Source organism: Phyllostomus discolor, chromosome 5 (genome assembly GCF_004126475.2).
Source record: "Phyllostomus discolor isolate MPI-MPIP mPhyDis1 chromosome 5, mPhyDis1.pri.v3, whole genome shotgun sequence".
Classification (NCBI taxonomy): Eukaryota; Metazoa; Chordata; class Mammalia; order Chiroptera; family Phyllostomidae; genus Phyllostomus; species Phyllostomus discolor.
In genome coordinates, this window is record NC_040907.2 from 80,796,452 (window position 1) to 80,819,067 (window position 22,616).

The 22,616-nt window shown below is 42.2% G+C and overlaps 1 protein-coding gene across 1 annotated transcript in view; it reads right to left on the reverse strand.

Moving 5' to 3' along the window:
* The window catches only part of JARID2 (jumonji and AT-rich interaction domain containing 2), a 254,197-nt gene that overhangs the window by 56,366 nt on the left and 175,215 nt on the right, over nucleotides 1–22,616 (reverse strand). Inside the window, 1 exon segment of the mRNA XM_028511671.2 lies at nucleotides 5,095–5,264. Coding sequence (XP_028367472.1) covers nucleotides 5,095–5,264 — 170 coding nt within the window.

The following is a 22,616-nucleotide window of genomic DNA, read 5'->3' on the forward strand; positions in this document are numbered from 1 at the left end:
GAAGTGACAACCACCTCTTCCTCAGTGGCCAGTCTCTTCCTCAGCACTCCTCCTCTCTTCAGTCACAGCCTGCAGCGCAGACCTATGCCCAGGTGCTCCCAGCTGTGTCTACCTGATCCCACATTTAGGAACTTCCCCACATCAGGGCATGGGGTCTACCTCCAAGAGCCCTAACATTACAGACACAGCGATGAGAACAAAGCACCTTCCCTCCCAACCATGTCACCTCCCATGCTGAGCTGGTTAACAGCAATGAGACCAAATATCTTTTAATTAGCAGCTGAATTATCCCTCTTACAATCTTTTCCACATCATTGTCTATACATGTGGCTCACAACATACCCAAACAAGTACACAGCCAATCCAATACAATGGGGTCTGTGGATCTCTTTATCTCAAATGAATACACAAATCATACCACAGAGCATCCTTGAGGGGTTCAACCTATGTGACTTCCACCCTTCAAGTTTAGAAGTGGAATAAGAGGGAAAGTAACTTCATCCAGACCACAGAGTCATTCTCTGAATACCAAACAAAGGCTGTGCTCTCTTCAGCATGGAGAGTGTCCACGAGTCATTGCAGGAACCTAAACACTATGGGAAAGGCCACCTGGCCTTTAGGACAGGGATACCAGTAACTTTAGTGCTGTTACTAAATAAAGTTTATTTAGTGCAGAATAACAATGCCTCAGCAGCCAGCAAGACACTCAGCAAACAGAACAGGACTATCCCTACTTCAAGTTTTGTTACCTCATCTACACTACCTTTTCTACATGGATTTCAGAAAGGACTGAAAAAGCTACTTAGGGAATCTCTATAAAGTAGGGAGAAAGCAAGAGATGACTGGGAGCCTGTGTCAGCGGCCACTGGCAGGAAGGGGGGCTGCTTTATCTCAGGGGAGGGCACAGCCTGGTCAGAGGCCAGCTGGCTGGGACTAGGGCCAGTCATCTGAGCACAATATCTTGGAGCCTTAACAACTCATGAAGGTCACAGAACAATTAAAAGGGATCCATCCTTCCCCTCCTCTGCACTTAAGAATTCCATGGTTTTGAATTTCTTCGCTAGCCTGATAAACTGCCCTGGCAAATAAATCGCTTGCTCAGCCAAACTCAGCCAAGTAACTAACACAAACTCTATTGAAAAACCAAGCACATGAGGAACATAAGGCTGGTTTGATCTGGAGAAAAGGGGGTGGCCACTGAACCCCTCAAGGCGGTGAGAACACCACTGAGTGGTGAGAACACCACTTTGGAGCAAACTTTCACGGTTACCATTCTCAAAAATTAAGATGCAACACCACTCAGAACGATCCATCAAAAAAAGCTGTGTACCACTCTGACCCTGTGCCTTCCTCCCCAAAGAGTTCATATAATAGAATGGATTCCCATTTTGCTCAAGGAAGTTCATTATTAGCACCATAGTGTTCCCTGCAATTGGAGGATTACTTAATTGCTTTCTAGCACGTTAATCCCCTTTCATTTTGTGACCTCTAAATCACCCCAGGCTTTTGCATTTGCCCTACTTAGAATTTATCATCCTCAATACCCGAAGCCAGTACTCTATCAAAATATGTGCTCCTTGCCAACAAAGCCACTCTTTAGAGAAAGCGTCACTCTTCTAGTACATGCAGTCTTTTCAGCTGGCGTTTTAGATCGTTCCTCCTAAACATCAAATCAAACCCTCCTCCTCTCTGCTGTGTGTCTGCCAAAGCACACTGGGCAATAGTAAGTGCACTGGGACGGCCACTGCAGGTGCCATCTGGGCCTGTTTCACACCCATTAGCTTTAGTTTGACTCCACAGCAACTGTGTGGCCAAAGACACTGTCTGCCCATCTTACAAATGGCAAAACTCTTGTCTGCATTCCTACAATAACCCCAGTGAGATGGCCTTCCTGTAGCCTCAACCCATCTTCCACTGAGCTGCCTGATCATCTTACTAAATAAAGGTTATACTGTGTCACCTCTCAGCTGAAGAACCTCTGTCGGGCCCTCACATTTAGCCCAGGGCCCACAGAATCCAACCCACCTAACTTCCTGGTTTTAACTTGGGGCACTCCAAGCCACACACCCCAAGATGAATCCAGGCCTTGTTGGGGTTTCTGTAGAGCTGCTTCCAAGCCCCATTCCCTTTCTACAAAGCCTGCTCAGTGTCACTCCTCTCTGCAGCCACCCCAGGCCTCCCTGAGCTCTGAACCACTTGCTTCCTGCTGCTAAGGTGCACACCTCCACCCTGGCATTTTCCGTTGATTGTTACGGTTTCTTCCACCTACTACACTGATACTGCTCTCCAGTTTCCAATCTGTTTTCTAGGTGTCTAGCATATAAAAAGGATTCAATATGAGCCTGCTGAATTAATTAGCAACTGAATGACAGCTGATCACTGAAGAGTCTCTAAGACTTGCGAACAAAAGGCAGGCAGTCCCCAAACAGAAAAAGCACTGCTTCACAAAGGCTGAAGAACTCAACCCCCTCCTCAAAAAAAACTTTCTCCACCCAGCAATGTGGAACTATAACACCCAAGGTCAGAAGAACGAATTGTGTATGGGTGTGTGCATGTTCCAGAAATCCCCTTTGGGAATCCACCTTGTTTGCAGGGCCCCATAAAAAGAAAAATGTAAATAAAAGAATCATTTAACCTGCCACTGCTCTACTGAATTAAGCTTTTTAATCTGTTAATAAACATAGTCAGAACAAAGAGAAGATGACAGAACTCATTAAGAATAACAAGACTGGTAACAGAAAATAGAGCGATGGTATGAATTTACATGGCACATACCCCCTTCTGCCATTTCTCTCCATGTATCAGTGAAAGATACTAATTATGCCTCTGGCAAGAGACATGTGGACCCCCTTCAAAGCAGCTATTTGAAGATAAATACACTTGCATGCGAACACTTCAGGCCCTGCTGCCCTATTCTTTCCCTTCTCCTTCCCTTTAGAAATTGTAGGTCACGTAAGGAAAGGAGAGAGCCTTGCCAGACTTAGGGAAAAGGTCTCTGATTGCCTTAAAACAGATTTTTTAAATCTCTAAAGCTTTCTAATCCTTGAATGACTGACTGGCTCATGTGTTTACATATCTACACTAATCCCAGTTTTATAAATGGTGCAGGGGGTTTCCCCCCACCCAAGGTTTCGTTGACGATGCTGAATGGAGTTGTGGGAAAAGACATGGTCTTGGGCTAGTCTGATGTCCTCCCCAAAGTCTTTCCCCCTCCTTTCAAGATTTACTCTCTTCCTCATTCCAAATCAGCACCAACATGACTCCGGGTGATAACTGGGGACTGGAGAAAAGAATGATCTGTAATCCTTGGCAACAAATATCACTTCCAGGTCTCTGATTTGATTCCAGACACTTTTTCCTATAAATAGTGAGCTTATTAAAAACTGCCTTCTTTACTCCTAACTGTGCCCACTGTCACCCAAAGGGTGATGAAGTGACTGGACTCCTTCAAGCTAAACATAAAGTTTGGAGCCCTGACAAGCTGTATTTGGTTTGCAATCCACACCAAGAAGGAAAAAGAATAATTAGAATGCAGGTATTATAGTGGTAATCAGATTCCCAACTGCCAACTTCTGTAAAGACTTTGGAGGAGGCAAAGATGTAAATGAAGAGAGATATCATTAGCAGTTGACATCAAAAACTGAGAAATACATCGAAACATAAATACAAAATTAGATAAATGATAAGACATTTGCAAAATGGAACAAGTATTCATGTGATACTGGAAAACCAGAGTACAAAAATTAAAATACAACACAATTCCATTTCAGAGGAGTGACTCGTGAGAAAGACCCCCCAAAACAGAATTTATTTATAAAAAATTGTGTATTTAGTCTCATGTTTAAACTTCAGTCACCTTCACAGTACTCTTCATTTGATGCAATGCACCAAGATGTTTTTTTCTACTGTTCAAAACAGTTTTTTAACAATCAATGTTGATCACTCTTAGTGTTTCTGTCATTTTTAGTTTTACCTCTTCCACAACAGCAAAACATTTCCCTTTGGGGACTTTTTTCATCCATGTAAACAACGACAACAAAAAAAGTGGATCAGTTGAATAGGGAAGGTGGGGCGTGGGGGTCATGCTGTTTTGAGTCAAAAACTGAACACTCAGCACAGCGTGGGCAGGTACACTCGTAAACCACCACCATGAAACAGGCAGACGTGTTCAAAAAGTCTTTAAAAATTTTTTTCAATGAAGCCAAACGCAGCCTCTCACAACAAAGCCAGCGAGTAAGCTGATACAGGTAAGTTCCTAGAACACTTAACTGGTGGGGAAGCCTGGGCTACTAGGGTCCCACCCTCCAAAAGATAATTCTGGGGTTTTTAGGAACACCCCCTCATATATCATTGTGAATGTCCTAATTTTGCTGGTTATAGATTGTCCTTATTCTTAAAATATATATATACTAATGTGTTGAGGAGCAAAGGGAGGTATCTAATGAAAATTTTCTCTCAGTAGTTTAGGAAAAAGTTCTCTGCACTGTACCTAAGTCTTGCTATAACTTACTTCAGATTGTTTAAAAAAAAAAAAGTACATAAACCTGAACCTCAAGCCAATGACTCACCACAAAGAGCATCTCCCTCCTGTTCACCTTCTCTCAACTAAGGAGCCAAAGGAGTTCTCCTCACCAAAGGAACTCTCCAAGCTCATGGCTATCTACAGTTCCTCCCTTTCATTAAGAGGCTCCTCATCTCTCTGCCAATCCTTTTGTGTTCTTCCCTCACAACTGTTAGAAAACTTAGTTCCTGTGGTAAACACTTTCCCAAACACAGACATGTAAATCCAAACCCATCTTTTATTACAAAATTTCATACTCACCTTACACTCTGTTAATTGCTCCTGTTTACATATATCAAATGGTTATTTCCACTATTAACTATATTTAGAAATTAAGAGTGAAATGAAAACATAAGGAGAAATATAAAGACTCAAGCACCCTCTTAGTGGTATTTCTCACTTTAAACTCTACCTCAGGGAACTGAAAGAAGCATGCAGCAGAGATCAGGCTAACATCTATTCCTGTGTGTGGTATGTTCCTTTTTCTTTCAACTAGGCTGTTCCTTCCAAACTGACTGGTAGTACAGTCTTACCTCGAAGGCAGAGAAAGGTAAGAAAATCTTCTGTCTTAGGCTTCCTTTTAGAGAGGTCAGAAATTTGAGTAGCTGGAGGGGGTAGCAATGGCTCCACTATCTTTACTGGAGTTGTGCTGGGACTATTCGGCTGAGATTGAGCAAACTTCCTTTGTGCTTGCAGCCTGGGCCTGTAAAAGCAGAAGAAAATTAAAAACAAATTAAGCAGAGATCAAAGCGTATAGAGCTACATCCAGCAATAAAATTATATAACAAAAGGGGGGAAACACCCTATTTCAAGCAAATTCTCTCTAATTAAGGTTCTATATCTCTATGACAGGCCTGCTTTGAAGGGCAACAAATTGGGTTAAAGGGCCGTGTTTTACACACTGATATAAAATATGCGCCATGAGCACATATGCGCTGGCACATGCCTGTGAACAGACCACTTGTGTGCCTGTGCATTTCAAACACTGTGTGTGGTATTTGATGACATGGGATCACTAGTTTAGGAATAAATTTAGCCCACAGTGATGAGGAAATGCCAATCAACCTGCCACTGTCATACAGCACTCTATTCGCTAACGTGACACTGTCACAAACACACAGTGCCCTCTGTACTGAGTCCTCACACCCAGGACACCGCTGTGTCCACCCATCACTGACCCTGTCTTGTACCCCACTTCTGATCGTTTCTGACTCCAGTCAGCCACATATGTTCACTACAGTAAAGCTTGCAATGCAGAAAAAAGTATGTATCGCCCTAGTCTACCCAAAACTCTTCCATTCCCACCATACTATGGATTGCCCTCTGCCTACACAGGGTAAAACTCAATCCCCTCAGTCAGAAATTCAAAAACCTGGCCTTAACCTGCCTTTCTTTAGGCCTCTTCCTCATTACAAGCCCACCCAGATAATGACTTCCACTGATCCATTCAGTGTCCACAAACCACGGTTTAGAGTTCCTTAACTGACATCTTTCATTTACAAAATTTTTTTTTAAAGATTTTATGTACTTATTTTTAGAGAAAGGGGAAGGGAGGGAAGGAGAGAAACACTGATCAGTTGCCTCTTGCATGCCCCCAACTAGGGAGCTGGTCAGCAACCCAGGGGCCTGCCCTGTCCAGGAATTCAACCAGTGGCCTTTTGGTTTGCAGAACGTCACCCAACCACTGAACCACACCAGTCAGGGCTCACTTACAATATCTTAACATAAAACACATACCTTTCTATCAAGTTGAATACTAATGCGTCTTGGAATGGTTTCTTTCCATTTTTCCTAACACCAAGCTGACATCAGAGCTGATAGCTAATTTCCCTTTCCCTATACATATCCTAACATATTTTTCCTTTATGTATAACTAACCTGACATTTATCATAAATTGTCTCATAATAGCTCTTTCTTTCACCGTAAGGCTCTCAATCCATCAACGGAAGCAGGTACCTCTGAGACCACTTTAAACTGTCTATCAGGCCCTGCTCAAGAAGGGGAGCGGGGGGCACAAAAAGAACCAAGCAGCAGCCCTGCAAGCACAGGGCTTTATCTAGATCTGGTCAGAATCCCCAATCAGACTCAATCGCCATGTGGGACTGCTAACGCCAGCTCAGTTCAAGGTTGCTTTGAATTACTACATAAGAAATAAAAGGAAATCCGATATATTTATAAAGCATAAGCAAGTAAGTTTTCTCTGAACTATTGTTGGGATTAAATATTGTTGTACATTAAACTGCTGACATTCAAAATACTTAAAATTTTAAATTAACTTTCTAGTATTCAATAAAACACTAAACCAAGATATTCTCCTTTGTAAAAAGTAACGCCTTTGAATTTAACCTCCCTTAAATCCTGACCAGTCTCTACTACTCTTGCCATCTCCTACCACCCACCCAAAGCACTCTGGTACAGATCATATTCCCTATGCAAACTGACACTCGATCAAAGGGAGACAGCATGACCACTATGCACTGACTGAGCAACCTTCAGTCCTTAAAATATGCAAACCTCACAGTGTATCAAAAGCACTTCAGAATCCAGGACAACCAAAGTGAAATAGCCACGTTAACAAGGTACAGACAGAAAGCTCAACAAGTTTAACAATTCCTCAAATGTTATAAATGAGAATAAAGAACGAAGAGCTTTTTTTGCAACTGACTGTGTAGGATGGGACAGACCTTCAGGGTGTGCTGAGGAAGCCACTAAGCCCAAAGGTGCTGGGAACCGCCCTGCCTGGTATCAGAAGCTGTAACCCCCACCAAGGCTAAGGCTGAGGGAACGACCTTGGACCATAAGCCAGCAAGGAGACAAAAGCTTATCTCCCTGGCAAGAGCACTGCTTCTGTTCCTTTTACTTCACCCTGCCTGGCCCCCAGTGCTTAGTTGGTTAGCCAATGACGGGTAAGATTCCCCAAGGGGAGAATGACCTAAGACAGGCACGATCACATGGGAGTCCTTCCTCCCCCCAAGGAAGGACTTTGGGGACTACAGCAAAAGGGGGTGATGGACCCTAGCCCCTCCGCTTCGACATAGCCTGAGTCCTCATTGTCTGCGAGAAAATCTCCTAATCTCTTGGCTGCCTTACTTCCCTTGCTCCACCTAAACCTGAAACAATGACAGGTGGTGCCGCCCTGTGCTGGAAAGGGTGGGTTCCCTGGGTGATCAGGCCTAAGAAAGAATATGTAAAATCTTGTGAAACCTGCTTTGTTTAGAATGCTCTCAATTGAATGATAAGGGTCCAAGGAAGAAGTAAGTTCGTTCCTTAAAGTTTTTATACAGCTCTGACCCTGACTCAAAATAGGCCCTCCGAGTTCCTTGTTACCTATTGTTTGATCCTTACTTCCTGGCAATGAGTAATGAGCTTTACCTGAATTCCTGTGTAAACGAACCCAATAAAAGCCTGCTTGGGCAGGAGAACGGTACGCTCCCCACTAGAGAGAATGGCCGTTTCGTCCCTATTTCTCCATAGGACTTGTTCGTCCGTGTGTATGTTTTTCTCATGTTTCGACAAACCACCTGCAGTGTTCCGTGGTCACTGCTGGTCGGTGGTCGAGTCACAAAGGAGTGATCTTCAGAGGCGAGTGATGAAAGTTCAGACTTGGGGGGGAGGCAGGTAGGACTGTGACTTTGGAGTGGTGCTTCTCAAACCACCTGACTTGAGGACCAGTTTTGTGTCAATCTTTCCTTTTTAAATTTCTACCTTTTGCAAATGGATAGTTTTATAATCATTTTTTCAATTCGAGAGAGACTGACGGGCAAGGGGGATGACATTTTCAAAAGATAAATGCAAGCCAAAATTTATTATTACATTCAACAGATCTAAAATCACTGCCAAACGCTTTAAGTCTCTAAAAAGGTCACTCTCAATTTCTGTAGCCCATACCTGGAATGTGATACCCCTTCAGACGAAGCACAAAACTAGAAAACTCAGCTTTGTTTCAACAGCCTCAGCCCTGCAACATGGTACCACTCGCAGGTGGACTGACCCCAACAGAATTGCCTTCCTCCTCCAGCAACGCTCCTCCTCTCCATCAGCCATCCTTCCCAGTTAAAAGAAAACCTGGGTAATTTCATTCTACTAAAAACTTTTTTAATTGGTAATTTTATATCTGTATATCTTCATTTAAATGGACACAGCACACATTCTGAGTGGTGAAGGATTTCACAGAAATCCTGCCTGCATGGGAGCAGGATGTTCTGTGTTTATTACTCTTTCAAAAGTCACCAGCAACAAATGCCACACAGGACGAGAAGACGGCACAGCCATAATAAAAAACAAACACAGTCAAGGCACAGATGACTGAGCAGGACACGGTGAGATATTTTACAGTTTCAGGGCCTCAAAGATAAAGTGCTCTTACCAGTGTTCAAATAAAAGGCATTTTTTACCTGATGACTTTCTCAGTGAGACTACGAAAAACAAGGCAATAACAGATTAAAAAGTGGCAGTAAAATAAATTACCCCTCAGAGTATTAAACCAAGCTCCCAAGTGATTAAGTATTTGTGTGACCCAGATGAAAGCAGGAACAAAAGAACAAGACAAACCAGTATCTTTTCTTAGAGGCCAGAAGAATCCGTACTTCACAAAAAGGGCAGGTCTGCGGTTTGGCTTTTCAACCTGCAGTCCCAGGAGGATTACAGAGGTGCTGACTTTGCTTTGTTGGTCCCGCACAACAAAAGAGTCTGAATGACACAATTTACAGGCCAATTCCATGAAGTAGGCACTTGCAGCCACACAGATATGTTTGAGGGACAGGTGATTCATTCTAAAATGTCTAATACAAGGAAGTGAACGTATGTTATCTTAAATCAGTTTTTTAAAAAAGTGATGGGGTGGAGTGTAGATGTACTGAAGAACCAGAACAGCAGCCTCTGGAGATGCTGGGGGCTGAACTGAGGGGCAGGCAGGCCAGATCAGACATTTACCACAGGCTGAAGAGGGAGGTAGGGCTCTGGGAACCCCTGCAATCAACCTGATCACCTCCAGAAGCAAGTACGCAAGCAAGGTGGTATAGCCACCCACTGCAGGAATTACTGCACTCACCCTCCTTCCATCAGCTGACTGGCATTTTAACCAAAAACACCACCTTCCATTCTGTTACTAGAGTGAAAACATTCTAAAATGAAAATATTGTTTGAACTAAGGAGGTTCAGAGTCATCAGGGGGAAGTACAAGTTCCTGGGGTCAAGCGGAAAACAGCATGTGGGGCCTCCAAAGCCTTTCAGCCTTGAGTTAAGCCAGGGTGGCCACTGGTAGTCACATGCAGAGATGGCGGAACACAGTACAGAGAGTGTTTGTCTCTCGTGCAAATGACAGAAGAATCAACTACAGCACAATTCACTTCCATGTTTGAAGTTTACTGATCAATGAAGAAGTTTCCCCTACAAAAACCCCCTCCATTCTAGGAACTCTCATGTATCCTAGGGTTAATGAAAACAATTAAACTCTCAGCAAGCCAAGTTACAGAGATCAAGTAAACATAAACCAGATGAAGAAATACATGTATTTATGTATAACTATATTGGGGGTAATGCTGTATTTATAGCATTAAAATCTAGGGTTGGGGGCAGTGGAGGTGAGAGACAGAAATGATTTCAGATCAAATCACTAGTGTCACTTACCTTCAATTGTGTAAATGCCTGCATGTGAATTACAGGACTAAAAAATGCAAAGAGCCAGCTCAGAGAATATAGAAACAGTCTGCTATTTCTGTTTGGTGTTTGAGACAAATGTTTAAAAGCAAATGGCCTTCAATTTTGAAGGGATCTTAACATTACCCTTGCTGCACAGATGGAATCAACTCAGAGAAGAGCCATACAGCATGGATGGCAGAACAGGTAAGACCAGCCAAACCTTGGGTCCTCCAGTCAGAGTATTCTCTGCCACACCATGCTGCATCCAAATGGGAGGTGAAGCACACAGCCTTGTCATGGGCAAAACTATCTTGGGTGCCCCTCCTCTAGAAACTCTTGGGTCCAGGAGCCCCATGGCAGTTTAGGCATGACAAAAAAAGAATCAAAGTAAAAAAAATAAAATAAAATAAAAATAAAATAAAATAAAAATAAAATCAGCTATACTGGTGTGAATGCCACTTAAACTACAATGTCCCAGAAGGAAGTAAAAATGTGTTGAAATGAAATCAATTTACTGATCTGATCCCACAGAGTGTCCCTCTAGGTAGAAATAAATGCCCGAAGGTGGAGGCAACAGTCAGAGGGGAACTTGCTTATTCAATACTCCTCTTTGCACCTGGAATGCTCCCCTCCTTTACCTTGCCATGGCTGACTACTTATCATCAGCCAAAAGAGGAATATTTCAGGCTTATTACTTCTTAGAGGTCACTTCTTCTACTTCCCTGTTAAAAAATTCCTATTCTCAGAGACACCAAACCATCCTAAACTAATACGTCCCCCATGACCTACCATTTAACCCCAATTCCATTCCTTACATTCTGTGGTCCCAAAAAGGTAGGCTCTACTACAGTCTCCTCTTTATGACCTATTTCTGCATAGACTTGTTACTGTGTACCAAGGACAAGCCCTCCATAAGCACTGAGAAGGAAGAGCAGGGCACTACACTGCTGTACCATTTATAAACAATACAATTCATCATTCATTCTTTAGGAATTACACAAACACATGAATGTCTCTGAGCAGAGGGATAGACTGAATGACAATCTAGAGGTGCTAGAGAGACCTGGATAAATCTGAAACAGACCCAACAGCAACAGAAGAGGAAAAGGTGTGGTGTTCTGCCCCAGGGAAAGTTACCAGCCATCCCACTGTAAGTCTACCCAAAGGTCAGCTGGCATTCAGTTTCATTAAAAATCAGATTCCCCTGGCCCAGTACGCAGGTACAGGAAAGTCAAGTAAAGAAAAACGTATACAAGTTTGGTAAAAGGGTGGCAGCAGGGACCAGAATCAGGCCCAGCAACTCCAATTTTTTATGTCCTGGTGGTCCAGTAGCTGGAACACCTGGTCCAAAAGCAACCAGGATCCCTATTGAGCCCAAAATTATAGGGACTACCACCCATAGAAAAGGAAGCTCCACTGTGTATAGGCTGGTGGCCCTGCTGAAGAAAGAGGCAGCAGTCATCAACCAGAAGATCAAGGAAAGCTCCCTGAAGGAGGTGATGGCTAAGCTGTACCCTGATTGATGTATTAAGAGTTGGCTGACAAAGGGAGAATTGTACAGCCACCTTGGCTAATGGGATGAGCCTCCAGCTGCCTGTTGAAGAAGTAAGCCCCCTTTGCCCTTCCCTGTGTCTGCCCCAGTTCTGCCTTCCCCAACCCTCCCAAGCTGTGGGCTGAGCTAGATATAGGGGAAGAGAGACTGGAGAGATAATCTCCTGAGGCCAAGCAGAAAGCAGCAAGATGCCCAATACTGAGGACAGGACGTCCAAAGATTACTACTTTTGATTCCTGCACTCTCACTTTGGTATCCGTGAGGAGATGCTAAAAGATGAAGTGTGTGCCCTTGCCTACTGCCACTCCATGTTTCAGCACCGGCACCTCTTAAGGACCTCTTCCACTACCTAAGATACACATAAGAAGGCATTCTTTTTCTCCTGAGCCGTCTCTCATTTAGGGTTAGTTAGCATGGCCAACAGCCAGAAATTATTTTCCTTGATCACTCAAAATCTTTATCCCCAAAAAACCTTCAAATGTTTCATATTGCCCTGGCCAGGTAACTCAGTTGTTTAGAGCATCATCTCAATATACCAAGGTTGTGGATTCAATCTCCGGTCAGAGCACATACAAGCAGCAACCAATGAATACATAACTAAGTGGAACCTCTCCCTCTTCCTCTAAAAATCAATGAAGAAAAATTTCATATTTATTTAGGTTTTTATAAACGTGCAACACCTCTACAGGAACAAAGAAACACACCAAAATAAATACTGGTATTTTGAAAGTTTGCAAGTAAACCGAAAGGCAGTGCTTATAAAGAAACTTCACCGATGAGCTGACAAAGTCCTGTGCCAAATACTTTTGTTTTATAATAATACCCTCTGTGTGCCCCCTCCCCACGCTCCCCAAATCATGCATTTAGAAGCTTCCCTCGCAGACTACCATCAGAAACCTCACCAGAGGGTGGCACTATTCCTCTGGGGTTATCCACAGGATAGAGTTAACCAGCTTATTGCTATCTCTGCACTCAATCTCTAGGGCAGCCCTCAATATGGCACAAAAGCAATTTCTAGGTTAATTAAATTCCATTTCTATCCAGGATTTCTGATAGTTTACAATCTGAATAAGACACAGTGTATGTGTACAATTTGGACGGGGAAAGCAAATTCAAGAGGGACTAGGCGACTTAAAGAAATGCCCAGCTGGTCCCTTGTTAGGACGTGTAAGCCAAAACACCGTTTTATTAACTCAGTTTTCCAATATTAAAACTGTAAGCTGATAAATCCAATTATTTAGATTACATCTAAATTCTAAACAAGGAACAAAAAGAATGGGTGGGAGGACAAGGTCTGTTCATTCAAAAAATAACACATATTGTGTCTGGTAAATGCAAAATGACTGGCAAGGCTGCTCTCTTTGTGCCGGTGTGGGACCAGGCCCTGAAGCTTTGCCAATTTGCTGAAAAGCCTATTCAAAAAAAAAAAAAAAAAAGTCCTGTGTTTCCATCCCCCAAATAATTACCCACTCTATTCCACCCCCAGACACATACACTAAAAACCTGGCAGCTACTAAAAGAAGTAAGAGTATGCCCATGTGCGTGTGTGTGCACGCACGAGCACCCTGGAGATTGTGGGGGGTCGGGCAGGGGATATCCCCTACCCAGGGCAAGCTGCCCACCAAATTCAAATGCAAGTGCAATTGCAGAAAAACCACACAAGATGGTTGTAAACATCCTGTATTGTAAGGACAAAATAAACACATCCTCAAGTGAACTCAGAGGCTAAGCAGAGACCAACTCATACTGAACTCTCCGGCCAGCGGCACTGGCAATGAACTATACCCTGCTCTGTTCAGGCCCCACCCTCCTCCATAGCTATAATAATCTGTTTATCAAGTTTTAAGGATATCACACAATGAATATCACAGAACAGTGAGGTCAGCTGGCTTCATGGGAAGAGTTTTGTGCCACAGAATGCCTGTTACCTGATCTTTCTGGAGATCTCATATCAGTTCAGAGGCCTCATTTCTTGCTTTCTATGTAAACAGATGAAATAGAGTTTATGCTAAAAACTGCAGGATATTAAATATTTGCAGCACTTGTCTGAATTAGATTACATGGACATTTATTTTCAGCAGAAGTTTGTTATTAACAGGATTTACCTAAAAGAACTTTTTTTGGTTCAGTCTCCTCAAGATGAATCCTTATGAAGCTTTGCTTGGTCACAGGGGTAACAAGGAAAAGAACAGTGCATCACAAAACCTGGGCTTTAGTCCAACTAACCTGTACTCTAGGACAAGCCAGGCATCTATTTACTAATTTTTTTCAAAAGAAGTATAGGGGACCATGAAAAGGAGAAAACTACCTCTCCCTCTAGGTCCAATCTTCTCTGACTTCATCTATAAAACCTACACATAGTAATTCTTGTAATAATTCCTTTGGATATACAATTTCATGATTCAAGATGAGACATACTAATCTTTTGCCTGTGCACAGTGGGAAATCAGAACCTTAAATCACCAAAATGTCTGTGTTGCTAAGCTACAGGTTCCCAGAACCAACTTCCTAACTATACCTTGTCAGGCAAAATAACAAATCTGTAACTTTTAGATTCTGTGATGAGTATACTTACTGTCTGGCACTTTAAAAGATGGGGGTGGGAAATTCTTGTAAATCTTCATAAATATTTTTTTAGAAATGGCACAATTCCAAAAGTTGTCCCTTAATTCCCTTAAACTATTAAATAGTAACAATACTCTCTATACCTGGCTTCCTTAAGACTTAATAGTTCTAATTAAGAATAATTCACGTGTCTAGAGAAACATTAACATCCTTCAGAACCCCAAGACATCCTTAGGAACTTTAACCTAACTACTTATAAATATATTCATCAGCTTTATGCATGAAAAACCAGCCCAAAGAGAAGGCTAGCATCTCCTTGGGAAGATGTTCCAATGCTCACAAACACTGCACTACCTTAGAACTCAGGCACTGGAAATTAGGCATCAAAGAGAATAGTGAGCCTTTATTTTTCTTCTATTCAGGGGGGAAAAAATTAAGGGGAGAGAAAGGAGGGAAGAGTATCAAAGTCAATGAGAGCACTTAACAGCTACACTACGTGCAGCTCTAACCAAGCAAAACATTACTGGGGCACATAAATCTCGGGTGGATGGGGAATAAGACACAGGAAGTATAACAAGTAATATGCGGCACAGCTTTTGATTCAATTAATTAAAAATTATGCAATTATGGTTGTTTTTTTCTTTTAGTTTTCTGCAGCATCTTGCAATGTCAAAGAACCAAGGCTGCCTGGAAATCATGACTCTGTCATGATCGAGGAAGTATCTGACATTGACTTCTTTTGTGTTCTAGAAAGCAACCATGTCAAATTTGAGGGGGATCATCATTAATCAACAATTAGAGCTGCAACAAAGCTCTTTTGTTCTGTCAGTCACAAATGTCACACGTGTTTGAGTTTACCACCTATGGAAAGCTGCCTACTCTGCCTCCCCCAGGCAGCATAACCCTCTTCTTATTAGGACTCCAACTGCAAACCCAGGAATGAAGAGCCACAAAAATGTTTTCTCCACACACACTGTCAGTTCCAGGTCGATATTAAGCAAAAACTGTATCTTACAACAAGAAAAGAGCAAAAAAAAAAGGGTAACAAGAGTCAGAAGAACAGCATATGGAAGTTAAGGACCTGGCCAAAGAAATTCCCAATACTCTGTTATAGTTACAAGGTGTGAATAAATTATCTAAAGCACATCAGTTTTAAAGCCTAGAAGAGCCAGTTAAAACGTTAATCTGCCTTTCCACTCTCTCAAGGTAGGATTGCCAATTTTTAAAAAAATATTATTCCAATAAAAACCCAGCAGTTTCTCAACTAGGTTATTCAATATCAATTGTGAACTGCCAGAAATCTCAAATCCTGGCAAAGATGGTGGTTGGATAAGGAGAGTAAATGATTCTGTGAGGCAAGAATCATGTTTTACTTCTTTCTTTCAAAAAAGAAGAAAGAAGAAAAGAAAAAAGAAAAGAAAAGAAAAGAAAAGAAAAGAAAAGAAGAGGGGAGGGGAGGGGAGGGGAGGGGAGGGGAGGGGAGGGGAGGGGAGGGGGAAATTACATCCTACAGTCAATGCTATACCTCTCCCTCATCAGAAAGCAAAACCCAGCACAATCCTAAGGGTGTAACTGAAAGGCCGACCCCGTCCACTTCCCATAAGAAACAGTCTCAATGGAACTGCAAGGTGGGTCAGAGTCTAAGCTCCATCAGTACATGCAAGAGCTAGTCCTGCAATGATATGGAGTAGGCTTTGGCTTCTCGTATCCTCTGCCTCTTAGACAGTAAGTCTGCTAACAGAGATATGCTTGATTTAAAGGGTGACCAACAGAAAAGACATCCTGAACAATTTCCCTGCCCACTAGAAATCCCATGCAGTAGTCAACAAGCATCAGTAGATGGCAATAAAGGGACTTCAGACTCCAGCTCTGGGACTGCCACCGAGGACTTTTGACACTCAAGATTTATGACAAGCCCCAGCATTAACCAATTTTGAGGACCTGTACTGAAATTTGATGCCAGCTAAGAAACCAGTCACTGTTTGTTTATGGAAAGTAGAAAGTAATACATAAACACTATTAGTAACATCTTTTCTTCCCATCAATTCAATTACAACTCAAGTTCCTTGCTTGTATGGAAAATACATAGAAATTCACAATCCAGCATTTGAAACGCTAAAAAATATACCTGGGGCAAAACTCCACAATGTGGTTTTCTGAAATACACCTCCTCCCAAGTGATTTTTACCACCAAGAAAATATAAGAGAAGACAAAATTAAAGTAATACACCACGGTACACATATGTTTTCTTCACTAAGAAGCACAACATACTCATTTTGGGGCTCGGACAGAAATTTATTTAGTGGACTGAAAGACAATCATTTTCAATCTTCAAGTATGGGATGTTACTTATATATCACCAACCAAAATGCTGAGTGAAGCTTATTCTGTAATAAAAGGATTCATTCACTACAATTCACATATTGTCTCTTTCTGAACATTTGTAAAAGAAGTCTAGGTTTTTATGACAATTGCCTAAAAGATGAGGAAACATGATGGTAATTAAAGAATCTGCTAATAGCTAATGAACATAAGAAGAGCAATTATCCTTCTTTTTACTGTTTGTGCTTTGTAATCCTGGAGTAATGGCACAGTCTCCCACTGGAAAAGAGAGCTCATGCAGCACCATCTCAGGCTCCCTGGCCCTGGCGGATCTAGGGAGGCACACCAGTCAGCAGCAAGGAAATTTAAATAAAAATTAAGGAAAATGTATCAATTCAAAGTAGGGAAAAGGCAATCAAGACATGGAAATAACCTTCCTTTCTAAGGATGCTGAGAATATTCTCCAAGCAACGCTGAATTTCTTCTGACCTTCCAAGTTGCACAGGATAACTGTGTGTCAGGCCAGGAAGCAGAAACATCTTTCCAAAGGGCAGTCACTGAATCAAACCAAACCAGGCAACCTCTTGCACTAGACCAACTAGGTGATGGAGGAAGAGGTAAGGGCCAACTCATACCTTCCAACCCGCTCAGGACATTCTACATCATTTACATTTCTTATGTTCTTAATAACCATCCCCCAACCTAAGATGCCTCTACACAGCACAGTAAAAGTCCTCCCAATTCTCCTTCATCAGCCACCAGGCAGGACCAGTCTGACTCTGCGGCACATGGGCCTACAGGCCCTCTACCCAGTGATAGCAGTAGCTGACTCAGTGAACATCTGCAGGACATTCATGTCCACCAAACTCTACATGTCTTAAATGAATCCTCAACAAGGTCTAGGGCCAGAATGTTTTCTGAGTTGACCTCACTCACAGCACAAAATGAAAATTTCTCCAAAAGGGGGAAGTCATGCTCTGTTTGATTCACAAGGGACCTTGTCATCAAATACTTCATCTGTCTTACAGTCATTTAACTAAAACCCTATTAACAAAACCAGTGACTTATTGCTCCTTTCCAGAGTTAAATATCTGTATTTTGCTGGGATGCTACACAAATAGCTCAATGGACTTAAGGATTTGAGCAAAGCTTATAATCAAACTCCCAGAGGTGAGATGGGGGTAGGGAGAAATCCAAACAAGCCTGCACTACACCCAGTGCTATTGCTGAACTATTACCTCTTTCCCTCTGAGCATTGAAGCTCCCTAACAATTTCTGATCCCTATTTAGTTCTGGAAAACAAGGCAGAAGTCCAACCACTATGCAGGCCTCAAGATAAACACCCAAGCTATATGCATCCTTTCAGCAATTGACGAGATGAAAAACTTACTATTCAATTAAGCCCTTTATTAATCCCTACTGTGGAGCCCATTCTCCCTGTCCATACACAGGAAATTATAAGCCACAAAGTCAGCTTCCTTCAGCACAGCTTATACCCTCCAAAAAAGGTCCCGGATCTGTCCTAGGTGCTGTCATAAAGCTCCAATATTGCCTAGCTCCACACATTCCCAAAAGAGGGAAGGAGGACAAAAAGTAGAGAAAACAATGGAACAAACAGGATAGAATCCAAAAGTTCTACATGATCCTAATGAAAGCTGAAAACAACAGGGGTGTTACGGGGGGAGGGGATAGAGATCCATCCAAAAGACATGAACCTTCAAATGTCAACCACAATTATAAGCTAGAAGTTTAGAAAGTGACTAACCACCAAAATATTTTTTAACGAGCCTCAAACCTAGTTTCAGTGTCTCCTTGTAATTAATTTTTGCGATACTTCCTATAGATATGTTTTCCCATGGCCCTATTTTCTCCTGTTACACTGGCTAGCCATAATCATAATAAGCTATTTCAACTGAGTATCTGAAGCAGCCTGTCAAGGGAATTAACTTTTTGGTTCTTTTCAAGCTATGCTGCACCACCACCACCACCACAAGGCAAGCCACCTTTGAAGAAGAAGGAAAATCCAAGGGGCATTTTAAGGGAGGGTGCAATTAGGGACCGCAACAGAGAGGGTGGAACAGTAAGGAAAAACTGTCACATCTTCCCAAATGATCAGAAACAATCATATGCTACAGAATCATGGAAATAAACGACATCTTTCTCCCCTCTGAAAATCACGGATTAACTCAAAGAAACAGAAGCTAAGTAGGTGCAAGCTTCCTCACAGCCAGCTTCAGCAAAACACTATGCCAGCAAACTGAGAAAATCCAAATCATGTTCATAAAGATGTGGGTGGCAGGCACTGGGGGCCAGGGGGTGCGTAACTACTCTCTGTATAATGAGTCTCTCCAATTCCGCCAGCCTAAACATGCCCTAATGGTCTCTGCCTTTGATCAAAGAGGCATCCATCTTTAACTGTGTCAATATGCTGCCAAACACCACACTCCCAGCCACACATCCGTCCTGGAAGTGTTGCTAAGGCTCCACCTCCAGCAATTTGTAAATGAGCCTGGAAGGAGAGAATTTCCAGCTGGACATTTAAAGTTACCTCTCCCCATCTCCATCCCCATCCAAAACACCCTCAGAGAGCAGCTATAATCTCCTCACACACAGAAAAGCCTCCACCACATTTACCCTGGAGGAACCATTGGTTTAAAAAATTATAGTAATTCACTCTCCCAGCACATTCCTTCAACTGCTCTCATCCTCAAGTGTATCTTTGTTTCATCTCATTATTTCACATAATTGCGGGTATCACAGGACACTTCATCTGAGAAGCATACAGTGTACAGTAGTCTAACTTCGCAGGTTTCTCCCCCCAAATCACTGCTTGTTTTCTTTTTTGTTACACAATTTTAAAAGCAGAAAAATACTATAAAATGAGTACTGTAGGTAGAACAGGAGGAATCGTTGGGGCTCTTGGTGCCACCAGGTAAGTGAAATCTTCCTACTCTCAATTTCCATGATGTCTCAGTTCTAGGATTATAAAGACACCAACAAACTTGAGCTGGGAATCAAAGAACAAGACATTACGCAGTGACTGGTCAATAAGCACTGAAAACTGTAAATGCACCTCACAGACGAGCACGGCAATGACTGAACAGGAACTAACTCAGAAAAGTCAGAATATCCATCCTTTCCTCATTCAGTTTCTGCTTCCACAAAGGAGAGGATATGGACAAGCCCAGTAACTATTTCTCTACACCAAGAGAGATCCTGCAAGGCAAGCGAGCACAAGTAAGGGTGCATTTGAAAAAGGAACTGAGGCAGATTCCACAGTATGACAGGGCTAGACAGAAAAGAGACTTTTTCAGAAAACAGGCAAATGAAGCACAGACACATGTGACTTAAAGAGATGCACCTGACTCATTAAGATACCTCACACTGTCTTCCAGGTCCAAAGATGAAACCTTCGGTTTCATGAAGAGCAGTCTAAACCAGTCACAGCAAGACAATGAAATATGACTGAGGCTACACAAGGCAGTGGGTAGGAACTTCAGTTTTTGTCACTCCCTGCCAGCGCCTGAAACAACTTCCCTCTGGGACAGAAATAGGCTTAGGAAGGCAATCATTTACCACCAGAGAACTTTCCAGGAAGAAAGGTATAATTAATTTCTTCCTGACCTCCCCTACTCAAACAGCTACAAGCAAAGATAACCTTACACCCCTTGGGTTTCAATGCTAATCAGCTCAACAATAAAACAATAAAACCACCCAACTGTGGAGAGCAGGGGATGGCAAGTGGCTAGGCTCCCAGTGGGCCTAGAGAGCCTGTGTGGATCCACCAGGAGTTCAAACCCAAAAGCCAGACCTGGAGGCACCACGTACTGGGTAAGAAATCACACGCCAGCTCAAGGGAGGACTAGTTCCCCTTCTCCATGAACTGAGCTCATTTTAAGTGACTGTCAAAACAATGTAAATATCATATAATAAGAAAAACTACATGACAAAAAGCTAAGAAGTGCTGGCAAGAATGTGGAGAGTAGAGAACCCTTATGCACTGTGTGTGGGGATATAAATTGGTACAGCAACTGGGGAACAGTTGGTACAGCACGGAGGTTCCTCAAAAAATTAAAAATAGAATTACCTTATGATCCAGCAATCCTACTTCTGGGTACACAACCAAAGGAAGGGACATCGCCTATCTCAAAGACATACCTGCAACCATGTTCACTGCAGCATTAGTTACAATAATAGCAAAGACATGAAAACAATCTAAGTCTGTCAGGAGATAGATGGCATAAAAAATATGTAAAACAAGATGAAATACCACCATTTACGAAATGGATGTATTTTGAGAATATCATGCTAAGTGAAATAAGAAAGATAAAGTCCAAGAACCATATGATTTTACTCATATGTGAGGTAAAGCAACAAATGGTACAGAGACAAACAAAATCTCACAGACCCAGACAACAGGATGATGGTTATGAGAGGGAAGTGGCGGAAGGGAGTAAAGGGGGTCAAACATACGGTGATGGAAGATGATAGGACTTTGGAACTTTGGGTGGTGGGCACACAACACAATATACAGATTGTGTATCATAGAGCTGTGCACTTGAAACCTATGTAATCTTATTAACCAATGTCATCCCAATAAATTTATAAATACAATGAAATATCATTCAGCCATAAAAAAGAAAATCCTGCCATTTATGACAGACAACATGAATGGACCCTGATGGCATTATGTTTAGTGAAGTCAGTCAGAGAGAGAAAGAAAAATACTCTGTGGTCTCACTTATTTGTAAAATCTTTAAAAACTAAAATAAGCTGAATGCATAGAAACATAAAATAGATTGGTGCCTGCCTCTGTGTGTATATGTGAAGGTGATCAAGGTTCAAAAACTCCCAGTTATAAGACGATTAAGTTCTGGCCTTGACCAATGCAGCTCAGTTGATGTAGCTTTTTGGGTATCACAAAGCAAAAGATTGCAGGTTCAATTCCCAGTCAGGGCACATGCCTGGGTTGCAGGTTCAGTCCCCAACTAAGGCACGGCAACCAATGATGTTTCTCAAATCAATCTTTCTGTCCCTCTCTTTCTCCATCCCTTCCCCCCCTCTCTAAAAATAAATAAAATCTTTTTTTTAATAGAGAAGATAAGTTCTGGGGATATAATGTACAGCCCAGTGACAACATTTAACAATACTAGATTGTACACTTGAAAGGTGCTAAAGAGAATAAATCTTGAAGTCATTCACACCCCCAACACACACACCCCAAGGTAACAACTATATGAGGTGATGGATGTTGTCTTATGGTTGCCATCATTTCACAACATATGTCCACCAGATCATCAGGCTGTACATGTGGACAAAAAGGGGGTTCTATGGAAAGTAACCTCACAGGGCAATCTGATCATAAATCCCTAACTGGGTGGGTCATGGGGGATAGTCAAGCCCCAGGTATGTATAACTTCTTCGGTAAAAGATTTATTTTTTTGCCTTAAGCAAGCCCCATCCACTGCTTCTGTGCATCTAGGTTAACACACCTTTAAAATGCCTCTTTTTCAAAGTAACCACCCTGCAGAGAGCATGATAGTTAATCTTTTTAACTATCCTTCATGCAACCCCACCTTGCCTTCTCTCATTTTCAGGTCACCTTTCTTTCGCTCCTGAATTCCAAATGCATAAAAAAAGGCTGCAAACTGCCATTTTCTGGAGAAATTTGAGATCCTGCTTTCCCAGCCATTGTCATCGGTTTTGGCTCAAATAAACTCATAAAAACTCTCTATAGGTTTAGACATTTCTTTTTTTTTTAAAGATTTTATTTATTTTTAGAGAGGGAAGGGGGGGGGAGAGAGAGAGAGAGAGAGAGAGAGAGAGAGGGAGAGAGAGAGAGAGAGAGAGAAACATCAGTGTGCGGTTGCTGGGGGTTCTGGCCTGCAACCCAGGAATGTACCCTGGCTGAGAATCGAACCTGGGACACATCCCAGCCCAAGCTCAATCCACTAAGCTACACCAGCCAGGGCTA